Source organism: Pezoporus wallicus, unplaced genomic scaffold (genome assembly GCF_028554395.1).
Source record: "Pezoporus wallicus isolate ANWC-B61680 ecotype Strahan unplaced genomic scaffold, APGP_CSIRO_Pwel_v1 scaffold_7392, whole genome shotgun sequence".
NCBI classification, from domain to species: Eukaryota; Metazoa; Chordata; class Aves; order Psittaciformes; family Psittacidae; genus Pezoporus; species Pezoporus wallicus.
Genome location: NW_026639923.1, coordinates 4840503 through 4858709, shown reverse-complemented (window position 1 = coordinate 4858709; position 18207 = coordinate 4840503). Strand labels below are relative to the sequence as shown.

Sequence of the window (18207 nt, the reverse complement as noted above, 5' to 3'; positions counted from 1 at the left end):
CAGGGCAAACGTTAATTTCACGTTAAAATGCTTCACAAGAAGAATGAGATTGCTGCATGGTGTCCTGACAGCGGACGGTCACAAGGTTTGTGCAAGACTTGTGTCAGGAGCAAGACAGGACCCTTGTTTCTCAGTGCATGCCATCACATTTCACCAGGGCTCTCAATGATTAAACAAAAACCAAGGGATCACCCTGGGGGCTTCCCTGGTTCTGAGGCCAAGGGTGCCAGGGGAAAGCCGCCTCACCCCCTTGACCGGGTGGGTACCTCAACCATGGCAGCTGCTTCTGCTCGGCGGCGAGGGGGGCCGAGCGCTGCCGAACGCGCCGGAAGCCCTCCGGCGTGACGGAGAAACCCGAGCGCTGCCGAAGCTTGCTCAGCGCCGTGCGCTGCCTGACCGAAGAGACCCGAAGCAGCAGCGCCGAACCGGCCCTCGTGAGGGCGGGACCGCGGGCCCGAGCGCAGCCCGGCCGGATGTGAGTGGAGCGGCCGCTTCCTGTTCCCCGGAGCCCGCCCTCTCCGCCTTGGGTGGTGGCCGCTGCTCGTCCCCGCTCCCAGGCACAGGGCGGAGGCGGCCGCGACCTGGTGCGGAGACCGCCGCCGGCTCGCTTCTTGCGTGGCCTTCCCCGTTCAGCAGCAGGACCCGCGGCGCAAGCGATGCAGGCCATTAAGTGTGTGGTGGTGGGCGACGGGTAAGTCTGAGGCGATCCTTCGGCCGGGCCCTCGCTTCGAGGAGCACTGCCGGCTCCGCGGGGAAAGGGGAGAGTGTCCACCCGGGGAAGGAGAGCGCCGCGGGCTGCATGGGCCCCGCCACAAGTTGTGGGTGACCCCGCCGCGGGGGCCTTTGCGCGGCCCCACCGCCCTGAGGGGGGCGGAGCTCCGCGGGGCTGGGGGTGTCCGCGCCGAGGCGGGGTGCGGTGGGTGTGGGGTGGTGGCCGCGGCTTCCTGCTGGTGGCGGGGGAGGGGAGGGAAGTGTGGGGCAAGGCGGTGACTGCTGCGAGCAAATGGTGGCTGCCTTCCGCGGGAGCGAGAAGCGAGGCTGCCGCGGGGGTGTCCGTGAGCGGGGGGTGGCTCCGGTGCTGGCTTCCTCCTCGAGTCCCGGATTCCTGCTGGGTTGCAGATTAATTCATATTCGTGCTGACAGAGGTGGCTTTCTCTGGCCGTGATGCGGGAGGGGTGCACTAAGGGGCGCGCCGCTTCCAGGCTCGTCCAGGAGCTGCCCCTTGCGTCTGGTGATCTTCATATCACTAGAAATACCGAAGTAATCAAAGGGTATTAAAAAAAGACACCATGCCTTTAATAATATGAGAAATTTAATACTGATCTGAAATACATTTTGCGGAAGTAGAAAACTTATTTCTTATTCCTGCTTATAGCTTGGCTTTTGACATCTGATTCTTGCAGTAAAAGCAAGTGAAATGTGCCAGACTCTAAGCAGATCATAAATACTTGTGAGCAGGGACTGTTTTCCTGCATGCGTACATCTAGTTCTGTAAAGCTCCTACCTAAAGGAGACTGATAAAACATGTAAAATTCAAGTAATTCGCAGTATACTTGTCTGTAAAGAACTGTTACTCCTACAGCTTTTTAATATGGTGTTACTTGTAAGTGAAACCACTTGAGGATGCTTTTTAGAATCAAGTTAACTCGTTGGATTTCAGTGTGAGGAATACTGGAATTGTGGGAAAAGAGTGTGTTTGCTACTTTTGAATAGTCTCCATGATGCTATTCCCATCAACTTGGAGGCATTTGTTCTCTTACTGGATGTCAGAGCTCAGGGGAACATCATAGGCCAGCTGGAAAACAAAACTTCTCTTATGCAGAGGGTTTTTTCTTCCCTTAAGAGAAACAAAAATCCCAGTTCCAATTTCCTTTGGAGAAACAAAAGAATAGTGTAGGCTGAGCATAGTTGGTATCACAGCAAACTTCTGTAGATGGCGAAGTGAAGTGTAGCTAAATGGTCTTGCCCCACTGTAATTTCATGTTGTGGGCTCATCTTCAGTTTGTCTGGATTTTTTTTTTTTTTTGTTGCTATGCTTTTTAAGATGTAGAAACCCTGAAAAGGCGGCTAAGTATGGTTGAGAGATAAATTTACCCTGTGTGACAAATTTGTTTTGACTTGCTGTGTAAGGTTTTGAGCAATATGAACATGAAAGTGGTATCCTGACAAATGAAGACTGTTCATAGTAACATAGTTCTTTGATGCTAGGTGGGATTACCATGGGCTGTTCTTTTGGTTGTATTGATTTTGAACCCAACACATTGGCTTTTCTATTATATATTTTTTAATTCAGCTGATCTATGTTGTCCATGACAATGCTGTAAATAAATGCAATGCATCATGTTTGGGTGGGGGAAAAATTTCAGTCTACTTCCTTCACTAGATTTGAGAACTCAGCACAGAAAAACTGTATAATATTCAGTAATTCATTCAGCAATACAGTTCTTTTGGTCATTTCCTTTGTAAACCATCCCACTTTGTAATGTGTTTATTGTTCTTTGTCTTGGAAGTGAAAGTGATGTAATTCTACCTGAGTTCTGTACATGTGTGAACAAGATACAGTAGTGTGTTTTCCTTCTTCCTTAGTTAGAAACAAGTATTTCTTTGGGTTCCATTCAGGTAATATTGCTCATTTTTGGTAGCTTTGTATCATTCTCCATTCAGTTTTTTTTAATATATGTATTTTTTTAAATATTTAACTATTTGTGTTTCCCTGTGTTGCTGCTGCTGCTTCAAAACTTCAAGCATTACACGTATTCTAGGAAATGTGCAATGTTTGCCTTAGATAAGGCTGAGGCTTTCTGTGAAACAATGTGAGTTAAAGATTTGCTTATGTGATACGAAACTTAGGTATTGTTTTATTTACCCTCCCCAAAGATCTGCTGGGAGCAAAGTAAACAAAGCTGTAGAAGTACCTGTGTGATTCTTAGTTTCTAAGTTAGTGAGTGGGCTGATTCTCATAAGTAACTCATGTTTGTTCTTAGACCGTTGTCTAGTACCTGTTTAGACAATTAATTTAACTAGCAAAACCTGGCATATATGCTAGTTGTGCTATCATATTTTGCCCTTGTTTTTTTTCCCTCTGTGAGGCTTGATAGAAAATAAATGGCAACTGTTGCTTCTTGATGAGACAGAGCAGTAGGAATGTGCAGGACAGATGAAGAGCACGCCACTTGAATAACTGCAGGAGTTGCTGTTGATTGATACTTGAGAAAAAGCATTGGTGTAAGTTATTTTTAGCAGCTTTTGTTTTCACTCTATAAATGCAGCTGTTAAGTGGTATGAAATCTCCAGTGATGTCATGTAGGGGAAGTTAGGGGAAGTTCTCTGTTTTGGAGGAGTGATTACTAGATGCTACAGGATTTGTCATATTTCATGCTCTTTTGTAGGCATTTTCTAATTGCAGAAGTACTGTAAGAACAAGAGCAGTCCCTGCTTGGAATTCTGCTTAATTGGAGGCTTTATTTGCTAGAGCAATGCAGTGTTTGTATAAGATGCAGAACACTTGAGGTCCCTCCCATGCAGTATGTAGCATGTGGTGACCTAAAATTTAGTAACTTGTGTTAATGAACTTTTCAAGTTTAAAAAATGTAGTAGTGTTGCAGGTACTGACCAGCATATTTGGGAGAGGGTGTGTCACAGTGAGTAAAACAGCTTATCTGGCAGAGACGGATGTAACTAAACCTGCTCTAGTAAAAATACGGAACCTTGTATCTCAGGATGGTCCTAGAGAAACTTCAGCTACTGTTTTAATGTTTTGAGTGAAAACCTGTACTGCTGTGCATCATGTCTGCTAGGGAGGTAGTTCATGTGGATCAAAGAAAGAAATGATATAATCAAAGCTTTTTATGAAGGCTGCCACCTGTTTGCAGATACCAGCATTTCTGGAATTAAACCACAAGTACTTCAGCTGGCCTCCATTACCATGGCTGCAAATGAGAACTAAATTCTCACAATTAGTTTTTAGTTGCAGGAAAGTTCTCAACCATCTGTGCAGCTCTGATGCCTTTAGAGTGAAAGAAATGCTGGTGCAGGTCATCCAATGGCATTTTCAGTGCATGTCACATACCATGGCTCCAAGTGGCTCTAACGCAGTGGGGAAACTTCATAAAGCTTGTTAGTGTCAGTAAGGCCAGGAAAGAGATGACACGTTTGTTTTCAGGAATTAATACATGTGTGGTTATATAAATACATTGATTCCTGGATGGGACCCAGAAGCAATAAGGGGCTCGGTGCTGCCTTTGCTTTCACTTATTGTTAAGTGGTTAAAATGCTGGATTTCTGTAAGCCATATTTTTAATTACAGTCAAATGTTACTGGTTTCATTTATGTAATAGTGGGTGGACAGAGCTATGATTAAGTAATTGTTAGAAATCTTGTTATGACTAATCTTGGTTTGGTGTTATTTTTGCTTCTTAGTCTCAGCCTTTATGTACGAGGATTTATATTTTGCCAAGCAGTTTTACTTCTGTATTAAAGCAACTCTCTCTAAAGAGAAGTCTCAAAAGCTTGTAAAGTATCTAGAGGAGGTACTTTATAAATAAAGGTAGGCAGTAGTGTTTATTTTTAAGACTGGTGACCATAATGATATGATTTGTAGGGCAGGGAGCCAAAAGGCGAGGAAAGCAGGAAACCTGGATGGAGCAAGTCTGAAACAGGGTTGTTGAACGTGTTTTTTCTTGTTAAATGACTCTGGCTGATTGGTGCTGCAGAAACACACTGCAGCCACTTCTAAGCTTGGAATGAAATCTCTTGCCACCTCCTTCCTGGGCTGTTTTGATTAGCCAGAGCAGACTCACCAGTTTCAATGCAAGATGAGCAAAGGAGCCAGGGTGCGGAGAGAATTATCCACTGCTGAAAATGTAGCACTCAACATTAATTTGTTGTAAGCTGAAATTATCTGTAATAAACCTACTGGAAAATGAAGCCTCAGACCAAACAGATTCTAGAAGCACGAGAGCACGTAGCCTTTGCACCTCCAGAAATTTCTCAAAGTAGCCAGCTTTTGCTCCTATTAGTATTTTGAAGGATTTCATGTTTGTCCTTTGTAAGCTGGAGCAGCAGATCCTGCTTTATAGTGTATTAGAGCGCAATTCAGTAATATATTCAAACTGATCTGACTGATAGCTCGGGGAGCTTTCCTGAAGTTCTTGTCCTGGCTTGTCACAGAGTCAGTGAATGCCAGTGCAAGAGGTAAGATGGGATCCCTTCTTCCGACAGCTGTTAAATGAGCTGCATTGTCATAATGCTACCTGATGCTTTCCCACGGAAGTTTTTGAAGGGTAAATACCTTGTCTACTTCTGAGCACAAGTACATCTGTGGAGTAATAGGGGAAGTTGGAGACCACCCCCCAAATCCTCAATTATGTTACAATATTAAAGAAACTTTAGGGTAAAATGTAGCTGCTAATTCTGGGATGGAATGTGGTAAACACGCGCCAAATCTACCCTACAGCAATTCCCCAGGCACCCCTGTGACCTTAGCTTATGCCAAGATAGAACCATAGAATCATAGAATAGAATCATAGAATAGTTAGGGTTGGAAAGGACCTTAAGATCATCTAGTTCCAACCCCCGGGCTATGGGCGGGGACACCTCACACTAAACCATGCCACCCAAGGCTTTGTCCAGCCTGGCCTTGAACACTGCCAGGGATGGAGCATTCACAACTTTCCTGGGCAACCTATTCCAGTGCCTCACCACCCTAAAAGGAAAGAATTTCCTCCTTATATCCTATCTAAACTTCCCCTGTTTAAGTTTTAACCTCTTATCCCTTGTCCTGTCACTACAGTCCCTAAAGAGGAGTCCCTCCCCAGCATCCCTGTAGGCCCCCTTCAGATACTGGAAGGCTGCTGTGAGGTCTCCATGCAGCCTTCTCTTCTCCAGGCTGAACAGCCCCAACTTTCTCAGCCTGTCTTCACATGGTGCTCCAGTCCCCTGATCATCCTCGTGGCCATCCTCTGGACTTGTTCCAACAGTTCCGTGTCCTTTTTATGTTGAGGACACCAGAACTGCACACAATACTCCAAGTGCGGTCTCACAAGAGCAGAGTAGAGGGGCAGGGTCACCTCCTTCAACCTGCTGGTCATGCTCCTTTTGATGCAGCCCAGGGTATGATTGGCTTTCAGGGCTGCAAGCACACACTGAAGCTGGCTCATGTTCATTTTCTCGTCGACCAACACCCTCAAGTCCTTCTCCGCAGGGCTGCTCTGAATCTCTTCTTTAGAAGAATATAAACTGAAAGGAGAGTGAACTCACCATGGCGAGTCTCTGTTACACTCCTCGCAGGTTTGGGGATGTGAAGAGGCCCTGTACTGATAAACCATCTAGCAACTGACTAACAAGGATTGTAAAGTGAGAGTGTCACACCAAAATAGGTATGACTAGAGCCACTAGAAGCTCCATAGGTACATACTCAGGCACCATAGGTGTTTAGTTAAAGCTCCATAGGCATATATTTAAACTCAGAATCATATTTTGTTAAAATTCCATAGTTACTTAGTTAAGAAATTGAAACTTGTATTACTGTGAAAGAGCCTGAACAGATACAAGGGCCTCTTAAAAGTGTCAGGAGGCCTGAGAAATGGCAGCGATTTATGATGAGAACTGATAGCTAGAGTACGCAGACTGAAAAAAGCCAGACTGATGGAAAACAGAATTGAGGAAAATAAGACTGAGGAAAAGCGAGACTAAGAAACCTGGAATCAAGAAGGACTGTTCTTGAGATCTGCTATATTCTGACAACACCTGGGCAATTGTCAAAATATGTTATTCATGAGTGAGAAGAACATTATTGGGTATCCTGTGGTGAACTATCTTAATTGTAATCTTATCTTAGTACTAAAAATCACACCCACAGGTCAAAAGACCCCTGCCTGCATAAACATATGTAGTTAAGCATTTAATTATGTGATCCTTATACAAGTTAGTTGATCAGTTGGTAAAAGATGGGAGTGTTATGGGGAGTTATTATTCCAACTAGATCCTATAAATCTGTGAAATTGGAGGGGGGGAATGAGAGGGAAGACTCCATCATCACTGGTGGGATCATTGACAGGCTGAACCTGTCGTTTCTCCCCCCTAGGGTCACCTGTTGGTTGGTCTGTGCTCATTTCATGATCAATTTTTATCTGGCTTTATATATTATTTTCACACTTGTTCTCACAGTATTTTATATTGTCACTCGTAATCTTCAAATCTTAAAGCTATTGCAAAATTATATAATAAAAATTCTCAGTTAAGATATATTTTGTATGAGTTTCTCGAGACTTAAATTGACTTACAATTGGCTTAAAAACTTAGAAAATGTTAACTTGGTGGGTGAACCTACTCCTGCGTACCCTGAATAGGACAGTCAAATCCCTCTCCGACACAATGTGCTGTCCTGGGGAGTGCCTCCAGAGGGCTCTGAGGGCTCTGACAGGCTGATGGGGCTCAAGGGTCTCTTTCCTGGAGTGGTAACAAACCTGTCCCACTTACAGGTGAAGGGCTGAAATCTTCCCCTTATGGGGAGCAGTGTGTGTGTGTGTGTAAACTGCTTACTGGGGTAAAGACCCTCTTAAAGTGACAACATCCCAAGTCTGCTATTACAGGAAAATGTTCAGAGGTTGTACGTACCAAGAACAGAATTAAATGCCCCCTTTTTGTTGTTGTTACAGCTTGGTAAAAGAGAATGCATGCTGAAAGGACAAAACAGTAATCTGTGCAAGGAGCTGGCATCTTCCTTCCATAGACGCAGGAGTGTAAAGTAGCATGGAAACTGCAGGGTATGATCAGAGAGTTGCAGCAGATGGGATGTTGTGCTGGCTGACAGCTCAGGAGCACAAAATGAAAACTAAAAAAAACCAGGTAGGATAAAATCCTAGATAATTTTGCACACTGAAGCAACTCTCATAGCTCAGGCATTTAAGGTAATGTTGTCAGGTGCTGCTAATAACTTCTTGGGCTATTGCAGTATGGAACTGCATAAAGTTCAGTGGAGAGACTTGTTACAGGTTGAGTTACGACATAAGCAGTAATACACTTATGGTTGTGACAAAGCTCAGGTTTCCTGAAATTGTGAGTCACTAGCTATGGCTGGCTGGCTGGCTAATAATGCCGAGTGTTACATCCTCTTAAACAAAATTTTGATATTTGAAGGGGCAGTCCCCATGCTTCCAAAGCAGGAGGAGAAATGCAGTGATTTAAGTGGAAGATACACAGTAAAATTCAGATATGACTGCCTTGGAGCATTTGCAGCTGGAAAGCCAGCAAGCCCTTGACAAAAAGTTTGTGAGTTATTTTTTTTTTTCTTCTGCAGAAGCTAAAGGATAATAGGATAATTTTAGCAATAGCATTTGGTATTTGGTTCTTGGGGTGGGTTTGTTTGGGTGTTTTATTCTTTTTGTTTGGTGTTTTTTATATTAACCATAGTTCTAGACTAAAACTTTAATGAGTTCCTTTACACAGTTCAGGAGGCTCATGAGAGAAGCCTAATACTAATGGCAAGATTGTATGTGCAAGTACAGTCAGGTTTCAAAGTTAACTGGCTTTGAGCAAATTGTTGTAGTGATAAACCATCTGCAAGACAAGGCAGTTTTCCTTGCATGGGAGCTGGAAGGGAGTGATGGGAAGGCTGCAAGCCTGGCTGGGCATTAGCGCTTTTGAGGAGCTAGATGCACACATATGTCTGGGAGGCAGTCTGCAGCATCAGAAACGCTCTTTGCAGTCTATTTTAAAAAAAGAAATATGGTTCAATTTAAAGTTTTCCAATCCTTTAATTGAAACTGTAACAAAAACTTAGTGATCTAATTTTCACTCTAGATAAGATGTGGGGAGGAGTGTGGAGAGGGAAGGAGCTGACTGCCAGAGTTTTGAAAGAAACCTTGAACAGAACCTTGCCCTACCCCCATTTGAGGCTGTTCAGAATTAGAGCAGTGGGGAAAGGTTCAGTATTCCAAGTTCTCCAATATTGGAATGTATCTATAAATCAGTTTATGAAATGTTTGAATAGTTGATGAATGGATGTGGGGAGTCATTCAGATACTCAGAAGTAATGATGTGTTGAGGAATTCTACTTTTCAAGCTTTTTCGGACTTAATGTGAAAGCATACCATTTCCTGGGAAAAATAGTGGGTTCAGAATTGTGTAAAGGGTATCTGGAAATACTTCTCAGGTTCGTTTTCAATTTCAGGGGTTTGGAGTAAGGTGGTCTTGATGCATATTCACTCGTGTCTAGCAGATGTTGGTAGTCTTAGTATTTGTGGGATTTTTTTTCCTAAAGATTGAAAAAAAAGATGGTAATTTACCATTTCATAAAGTGGGTTTTATATGAGGTGTGTTTTCACTACTGGTAATCTGAAGGCTACAGTTTATTGACTGTTCTCCTGTACAAAAGTGGCTATTGACACTGAGTTGTTCCTTAGCTGACTGGATGTAATTAGTCTTTTTTCCTAAAAGGAATATTATTTCTCATTATTCAAGATGAATTTGTTTTACTTGTGAACTTTCTCTTTTTTACAGTGCTGTAGGTAAAACATGCCTACTCATCAGTTACACAACCAATGCATTTCCTGGAGAATATATACCTACTGTGTAAGTACTAACAAAACCCTAAGAACTCATTTATGTCACATTCTCTGTGCTTACTGCCAGCCCAGGTTCCTTATTTGAATTGTTTGAATTGGCTGCAGACACCCCTCAGTTTCATCTTAAATGTTTAACTGAGTATCTATGTGTGTATTGTAAGGAGCAGCACTTCGAGCTTTTACTGCTCAGCACAGTCATACCAGGGCTGCTTCATGTCCTGTCAGTTTTGCCTCCATCTGCCCTCTAGCCCTAGCTTATTAGGGACTAACATTTTATCAGATGCTGTTCTCTTTTAAACTAACATATTATTTCTGTCTTTAGTATCATCCATAATAAGTAGTCCCAAGACTGTGCAACTTGTAAAGCATTGTATCATAGCCAGAAGTAGTTGGTTTACATGACTAATTTTTTTCCATTTGTTCCTTCTACTTTCTGTGCTACTGCCAGTCTTGCGCTGAGCCAGCCACAGCTCTAGAGTTCCACAGGCAAGATTGTGGGGACTCATTTATTTTGGTGCTTCCCCTTTTCTTGCAAGTAATTATTTGTCAGTATCAGTATTAGTGTAGTTCTGTTTTCAAGGGCCTGTGTGGAGGAGGCGTTTTATACACGAGCAGCTTCTTTGCCCTTTTCAGATGTCTCTCTGTTTATCTGGCTATATTGTTCTCTGTGAGTATGGATGAGTTTTTCAGACAACAGAACACATTCTAATGAGATTTACAGATGATTTTTACTACCCTTCCAAGGAAGTGTTGTCTTGATTACTCCCATTTCCTTTTATTTTTCTTTTTTTGGTCAGATTAATTCAGATTTTTGCATTACAGTATGCTTGTGTTCCCAGTGAGCTTAGTTTAGCCTCAACAAGTCATTAAGACCTTTGTGCTCACAGTGGCAATGAGATAAAAATGGTGCCTCTACTGGCCCCTGGTTATTAACTTTGATATTTCATTGGAGGGGGTTTTGGTTAGCAGCATTACCAAGTGTTTTGTTGTGCTTTTCCTTTTCTTACCTACTGTTGTTAGGAAGGATTCCTTGGTTGTTGCAAATCTGTCTTCTATCTCTTACAAAATGAGACAGATTAACTTGCTGACTGTTCCACGAAGACTGGAAGGTACTTGCTGAGTATATCATCTGCTTTCCTGCACTTACTGAGATTAACACTTCCTTTAGAAGAGCAGTGAAAAAGATGACTTCTGTTCGGACTGGACAAAGTCTGTTCCACACGTCTTTTTCTTCCATTACTCAATACCAGGCTCAGTATTTAAAGAACAACTTTACTGTTTCTGGGGAGCAGAAGGATGCAATAAAAATGTTCCCTTTCCTAGTGCTCCAAATTAGGACTCTGTAGGGAAAAAGTGCTTGGTGCCCTGTGTAATGCAAGCAAATGCAGCTAACTCTTCCTTTATTTTTTAGTTTTGACAACTACTCTGCTAATGTAATGGTCGATGGAAAACCGGTGAATCTAGGTTTGTGGGATACAGCTGGTCAAGAGGACTATGACAGGCTACGTCCACTCTCCTATCCGCAAACAGTAAGAACTACAGTGTGAAACTAGAAACAATCTATACAGCTTTGTCTAACCTAAAGGTTTTCTCTTTTTGAACATTAGGGAAAAGTTATCACTTCTGGAGATGTATTTTTTAGTAGCAGTGACTTGCTGCAAGCTATCTTCAATCTTTGTACAGTTGTACAAACATTAACATTTGCATGCTTGTGTATTTGCGTGCACCAGTACTTGTTGGCTTTTGTGTAGTTGCAGCCTCAGACTTGATTTAAACCAGGAAAAAACAAACAAAAAAAACCAAACCAAGCCCCAAAACAAACCCCAAAACCCCTCAGTGAATAGTCTCATCAGCTAGTCCATTGATTTTAAGGTTAGCATGCCTGCCAAAAGCAGGGTTTGTTTTTGTTTTTAGGCACATGTTTGGCTGCAACCTGACACTGTCACTGCTAAGCACTTGATATTGTTAGTCTGTGAAGATGTTCTAAATGTGAGAGGCAGAATGAATGAAGATACTATTGGGATTGACAGTGGCTGCATTAGAGCTTTCAAATGTACTTAAGACCATGGCTATTTTATTACTTACTGTAGCTTGTGCTATAACATCAATACAAATGTGCTTCTGTCTTCCATGCTTGCAACTGGTTAAGTCTGCATGCTGCATCCTTCCATGTATAAGGAAAATGCTGAAGTAATCTGCTCTTTGCTGTTCAGTGCGACTCCAGCTACAGTTAATGTGTGCAGAACCTGGTTTTCTAGTCTGTTTAGAGCAGTTACTTTTATATGGTGGAGCTGTGCTATAAGAAAGATGGTAATTTTCAGGGGGTTTGGCATTGATTATTGTTGTTGCTGTCAAATATACATTCAATGCTAATAGTGTAAAAAAGCAGAATTGTTCCAGTTACTCTACAGAATAACCGAGTAACTGCTCTCTTGAACAATGTGACTCTTATTTAAGAAACTCTGGTGCTTTTTTGGTTTGGGTGTTTTTTGTTTTTTTTTTTTTTTTAAGGAAACTGTCTTAATTCACAATTTTCCTTAACTCACTGATCACTAACAATTAGGCTTTCCCCTCCATTACTATACCCAGGATAGATGTGAACTTGCCAGTTGTAGGCAGCTCTAGTAGAAACGCCAGAAATATCTGCCTTTCCTAGGAAGTGAGACAATGGAAAGCTGTTTTTCTTTAATACCTAGATCTTTACAGGCTATCTAAAATACGTCTCAGCATAGATAAAGTTATGATGAAAGATCACAAAGTAGTGTGAGAAAGCAGAGCTGTTCCTGCTGTATGACAGAGACAGAATGCTTGTGCCTGTCTTCAGCCTCCTAAAATAACAGTGGCTTTCTGATACACTGCAAAAGAATTCCTTGTCAATCTAAGCATACTTTTTGGGAAAAAAAAATCTGTGCAAGCATGGGTAACTGTTAAGTAAAGGTCTGAAGTACTTCGAGTTATTTGGATTGTTTCTTACAGCAGAAAGTGAAACAGGGTGGTAAGTCTTGAAACTCCTTATGAAGCAGCCTTAAGATGTTTGCCTTGTGCAATATGTAAGAATCATCATCACTTAAGGGACAGAACCTCCAAAATACTAAGGAAAAGTACAGGGGAGCAGAGCAGTAGAGCCAATGAAGCCTGACTATTCTTAAGATCTGTGTTCAGCTTTCTTCTTCCTTCAGTGTGATACTTAAAACCCACCCCTCACATTTTGGTGGCCCTCCATTTCCCTGTATCTGCACCTGAGCTATGTTGTGGTTGAGGTGAAAGCAGGTTTTGCTGGGGACTTGGCCAATGTTTGTATCTCCATTAGCCTCCTGGCAGTTCAGCAGCTGTCGACTTCACAGTAAGGACTTTGCTGTAGTGGAGGCATTAATTTGGGTCTTTTTCCATTATTATTATTTCCTCCCTTAAAATATTCAGGAGTTTAATACCTTCTCCTGATTGTATTTGAAATCTACCACTATTTCAAAATATTTGGGCAAGGAAGTTGGGGCAGAAAAGGTGGCTTCCTTGGGAGACCTAAAAGGAAATTAAGTTAGGAGGATGCTTTTTGTGAGAGGTTTCCTCTCGCGAGTGTCCTCTAACAATGAAGACAGACATTTACAGGTTTGCGGGGAAGTCTGGTGGCCTGTTCTGGATGGAGGCAGTTGGTTGTGCTGAATCACAGGGCAGTGTCTCCCTTGAGAAGAAAAGCTGTTTTGTGAGCATTTGTGAGCACAAATTGCTGACTGAGAACATTTCCCCTTAAATCCGTTTTAGGAGTAACTTTATCTCCTACTGTTATTAGGTTGGAGGAACCAATGGTAAGAATCTATCTTCCAGTCTGACAGATCAACCTATTGCCGTATGTAAAACTTTAAACAAACTTCAGTTCCAAGTTCTGTCATCTTGTCTTGCTTATGATAGTGATAAATTGGCCCCTATTTTTTAAGCAGCTACTTTTCTTGGAACTATTGCATTGCTGCAACTGAGAAATCCATTACCAAATCTCTCTATATGAGTTGCTAAGACCAAACCTTTACTTGGAAATAAATAACTTTTCTTCCTGCTTAAGATTGATAGTGTGCAAGACACAAGAAATCATGACTACACTGAAGCTAGTAAAAGAGAGTCTGCATAATGTGCAGAACTTCAGTCACCACAAACATGCAGATTGGAAAACAGAAGTAGTGGCCATAGTATCACGTTATTTGATGTTGTTTCTTTCTTCTTCTGGGACGCTGCTACGGAAACTTGTTGGGGTGATGCATGAACAACTGGGTTGCAAGTGCTTAGCAGTGCAGATGTCAGCTGCTGACCTAACAAAATGCCTTGAAATGCAGCACAATCAACTAACATTCTGAAATGCCTGATTCTGTAACGCATTTGATGCCGGGATAAGTATGGATGCAGAGGTAGGTTGGGGAAAGTTGGGCTTGTTTGAGAGATGCTGATTGAGTTTGGGGTCATTCAGCAAGATTACAGTCTTCATCAGCTTAGAGAAAAGTAATTTTGAGGTTATTCTGAATGCTTCCAGACAACAGTGTATATGAAGCTCATTGGTTTTTGAAGGGAGTTGGTATAAATGTGCTCTAAAATGTTTTTACCAGGTCTTATGATCTTTCTTTTGCCTTCAGTTGAAAAGTGAGATGTGCAAGATTCCTAACTTCTGAACCCACTTCTGAAGTTTTCAAGGCTCTTAATCCTAATCTTGTTACAGAGGAATTCTGAGATCTTTTTATATTGGCAGTCAGTAGAAGTGATAGTTGTGCAAGACTCTTCTGATTTGGACACAGAAATAATAATTGTAGAAGTTATTGTATGACTCTGTTATTCCATACTGTATATTTTGCCATTGCAAAGACTGTAGTGTATTAATAGTATATTAATACTTAAAAAGGGGGTGTCAAGGGTTAACTCACTTAGAGGCCTGCAGAGAGTATCCAACCCCAGGTTAGAAGGCAGTCTTGACTCTTCCTGTGTTTGTGTGGTTTTGGTTTTTTTTTTCTGAATGTCAGTGAAGGAGAAGGGACATCTAGGGGGGAAAAGAAGCTTGCAGTGCAATGCTGCTAGACTTGTAGTTGCTGGCTCCTGCAGTAGCTGATTGTAAACCTGACTACAGTGTATTTGTTGTTGGTTCTCCCCCTCCTTTTGTCTGCTTGTAGCTGCCTGGGAATGGATTTCCCACTGGGACAGCTGCCTCCAACTGTTATGTGCAAGTGTACTATTGACCTTGCTTTTTGCAAGTGTGGTGCAGCTGACAGGGTGGTACAGGTGTGGCTGGTATTGGCCTCTGCATGAGCTTTTACAATAGTTGCTCTGATGTGCTAACTTCTATCAACTTGTTTTGTAGGATGTCTTCTTAATTTGCTTTTCCCTTGTGAGTCCTGCTTCCTTTGAAAATGTCCGTGCTAAGGTGAGTAGAAGCTGGTATTTTATTTAAGCATTCAGCATACTGCTCACTTTGCAGCAGTGGCTGGAAAATAGGAAGTGATTTATTTTTGGCAGGCAAAGTTTGTGAACTATAGTCTGAAAAGTCAGAAATCCATTTGCCGAAGTCAGCCATGGTAGTTTAGGGCACATGAAATGCTATGAATTGTTCTCTGATACAGTGATAGATTAGTAGTAGTTTAAGAGTGTTCAGCTGGTGAGGTGCTGAGATCACAAACAGGAACTTCCCTTTTAATGCAATTTACAGAAAAATATTAAAAACCAAATGCATATAATAATGAGGTTGATACCACTAGTGTGCTGCTGCTGCTGTTGCAGTCCGTTCGTGTCTGTGGACAACTCAGCTGTATGGCACTGGGGAAACCTCACAAAGGACAGGTGGTCTCTGTGGGTGAGGGAAGTGCAGATCAGGGCTCTCTTGGTGTGTGGAGAAAATCCAGCCCTTGGTAGGGTGAGCTTTTAAAAAGTATATGGAAACGACCATTGTATTCATGAGAAGTGTTTTGCAATTGTCTGCTCTTTTCTGATACTGCTTTGATGAGGTGTCACATTCTCCCTTTCCTCTTTTACTCTGGAAAGTGTCATGAAGGGCTGGAAGCCCTTGTGGGAATCTGCCCCCCCCAACCCACGCTGTTTCTTTGCAGTGGTATCCTGAGGTGCGGCACCATTGTCCCAACACTCCCATCATTTTAGTGGGCACCAAACTTGATCTCCGGGATGATAAGGACACTATTGAAAAACTGAAGGAGAAGAAGCTGACTCCCATCACCTACCCACAGGGCCTTGCAATGGCAAAAGAGATCGGTAGGATGGCAGCGGGGTTAATGTTGAGCTACACTTGGTTTGTGTTAGATGTACCTCAAAATAAGTGCCTGGCTTTTGTTGCAGTTAGCTTGCAGCAGTGCTACTCTGACTGGGAAAGCTGCTTTGTAACAGCCTTTCTGCTTCCGCAGGTGCAGTGAAATACCTCGAATGCTCAGCACTTACGCAGCGAGGCCTCAAGACAGTGTTTGATGAAGCCATCCGAGCAGTTCTGTGCCCCCCTCCTGTAAAGAAGAGGAAGAGAAAATGTCTGCTGCTGTAAACATTACCCTCCCCCACCCCACTCCAAACCCTGTGCTTTGCTCAGAACAATGGAGCATTCACACTCAATGCCAAGTTTTTCTGTTATAAATTAGTTCTTTTCCACAAATCCTTGAATCAATCAACAATTTCACAGTTTCCTTTTGTTTCAAGAATGACAGTTACCTTCTAAAAGCAAACTCCTGAAAAGACAAACGTATGTAAAGCCTTATTTTTAAAATCCTATTCTTGCTCAATTAAGTGTTGCCAAACTATCTGCTGAACTAAGTTGCGTTGTTGTGCTACGAACACTAAGCACTAAACCGTTTTTTAAAGATTCTTGAAGATGACTCTAATTTCTGGTAGGAAACGCAAAAATACTTTCTAGTTTTTCACAGTAAGTAGCAGTACTGGGTCATTAGTGAAACACTGCACTCGAATGTGGCTATTACTAAATGGTTCCTCAACCCACAGTCATTGCGCAGCGTCGTAGATCAGAACCAAGTTGCTGGCAATGACTGACACCCGTGAGTCACAGTGTAAAATGCTTTATCGTGGGTAAGGGCTTGGTTGCAATCTAGTTCTTGCTGCTGTGATCTAAAGAATAACTAACTATTTGTACTGAAGTGTATCTAGTCCTTTTGACAGCTTTGTGTTGTGATGGATAAAGGAAATAGTGGGTTGGATCAAATGATAGTGCCAGACAGTATTTCGACGCCGTACAGCTGACTTACACTACACTGCCAGGGTAGTTGAAACTGAACTGACTCTTAGTGCAGGTTAACACCGGGGCCTGCTGTCCCAGAGGAGCAGCAGTGGAAGAGAGGTTGGTGTTCACAGGTAAATTCCGTTGAATTTCAAGTAGGGCATTTGTTTAGGTACAACTCCAAACCAGTCATTCCCACAACTGTTGTGTAGTAAATGCTTTTCTTGTAGGACCTCTTCTTACTGAGCAATATAACTTGTATTTTAAAACCTTTCTGATGATACACATTTGCCTCTTTCTTTTTTCTTTGTAGAGTAGAATGTTGATGCATATCCTCCTTATTTTCCTGTTATTTCTGACTCAGTAAGTTATATGCTTTCTGAGGAGCTTTATTAACTAGGTGTAAAAATCATGTGAAGCAGCTTTACACATTTTAGTAATTTTTGTATTTTAAACCTCTATAAACTACGAACTTTTTCACCTATCCCTCTTTGCAAGCTCTCCCCACTACTGTAATGTTACTAATGCAGACAAGTGTTCTTTATGTCACTACATGTACGTGTGCAGCATAGGCTGAGTAATGGTAACCTGGGTCTGTGAGGTTCTGTAAACTAGTGCTCATGTTCTGTACATTCTAAGCAGGCAGGAATACGATGTTGAACTACACCCTTTCAACCACTAAAGCAAAATTTACAAGTAAAAGTTGCAAAATTGTGAAGTTTTTACATTGATCTTTTGCTAATGCAATTAGCAGTATGTTTTGCATGTATGACTTAATAAATCCTTGAATCATATGTGTGGTAATGTTTGAGTTTCTCAGCAAGTGTTCTCGTTCTTGCACCACTCTGTTTCAGAGTTGTTCTGTGCTGGCACCAGCAGGCTGGTGCAGTGCGCCACACTGGTGGTGTGAGGGGTGCCCTGATGTGAAGAACCAGAATTAAATACAGCAGTGGGCACCATTTCTTCGGAGGCCATGCATTATCCGTCGAGGTGGTAGTTAACGCCTGCATCTGCTTGTGCAGTGTTTTAAAGCTGCTGCCACCCAGCGGAAAAAACACCCATTTCACCATGTTGTGTACAAAGAGTGCTTTTCCTCTAAAACTGGGACTTGCTTTTAACAGCTGGCAGAATGATGGCTCTGTTTGTGTTTAAAAGCCTTGCATTTTAGCCTTTTAAAGTTACAGCTATGCTGTTGCATGTCAGGGCAGCAGCCTGCTGTGCTCCTGCTCACTCCAGGGGCACTGGGGGTGACTGCAGTACCCTGCTTGAGGAGGAAACATGTGCTTGGCCTTCACTGGTGGTGGTGCCTTACCTTGCTGCACAGCCTCTAGGCTCTCTGGACAGCTCTAACCTGGTAACTTTCATCTCACACCAGCATACCTCAATGTAATAAGACAGGTTTTTAGAGTGCATTTTATTTAGTCTCCATATCAAGTATCACAG

General features: G+C 42.4%; 1 protein-coding gene across 3 annotated transcripts; it reads left to right on the top strand.

Annotated features, from left to right (window-relative positions):
- The first annotated feature begins 435 nt into the window (after positions 1 to 435).
- RAC1 (Rac family small GTPase 1) lies at positions 436 to 17558 on the top strand. Of its 3 annotated transcripts, XM_057416885.1 has the most exons (7): positions 436 to 691; positions 9502 to 9573; positions 10978 to 11095; positions 13354 to 13410; positions 14899 to 14961; positions 15641 to 15800; positions 15950 to 17558. In XM_057416885.1, exons 1-7 carry the CDS (start codon positions 657 to 659, stop codon positions 16078 to 16080), a joined length of 636 nt encoding a protein of 211 aa, XP_057272868.1. In that variant the 5' UTR covers positions 436 to 656; the 3' UTR covers positions 16081 to 17558. The 3 variants fall into 3 exon arrangements, with proteins under 3 accessions (XP_057272868.1, XP_057272866.1, XP_057272867.1); XM_057416883.1 differs by lacking the exon at positions 13354 to 13410 and having other exon boundaries at positions 440 to 691; XM_057416884.1 differs by lacking the exons at positions 436 to 691; positions 9502 to 9573; positions 10978 to 11095 and adding an exon at positions 13138 to 13266.
- The last annotated feature ends 649 nt before the right edge of the window (positions 17559 to 18207 follow it).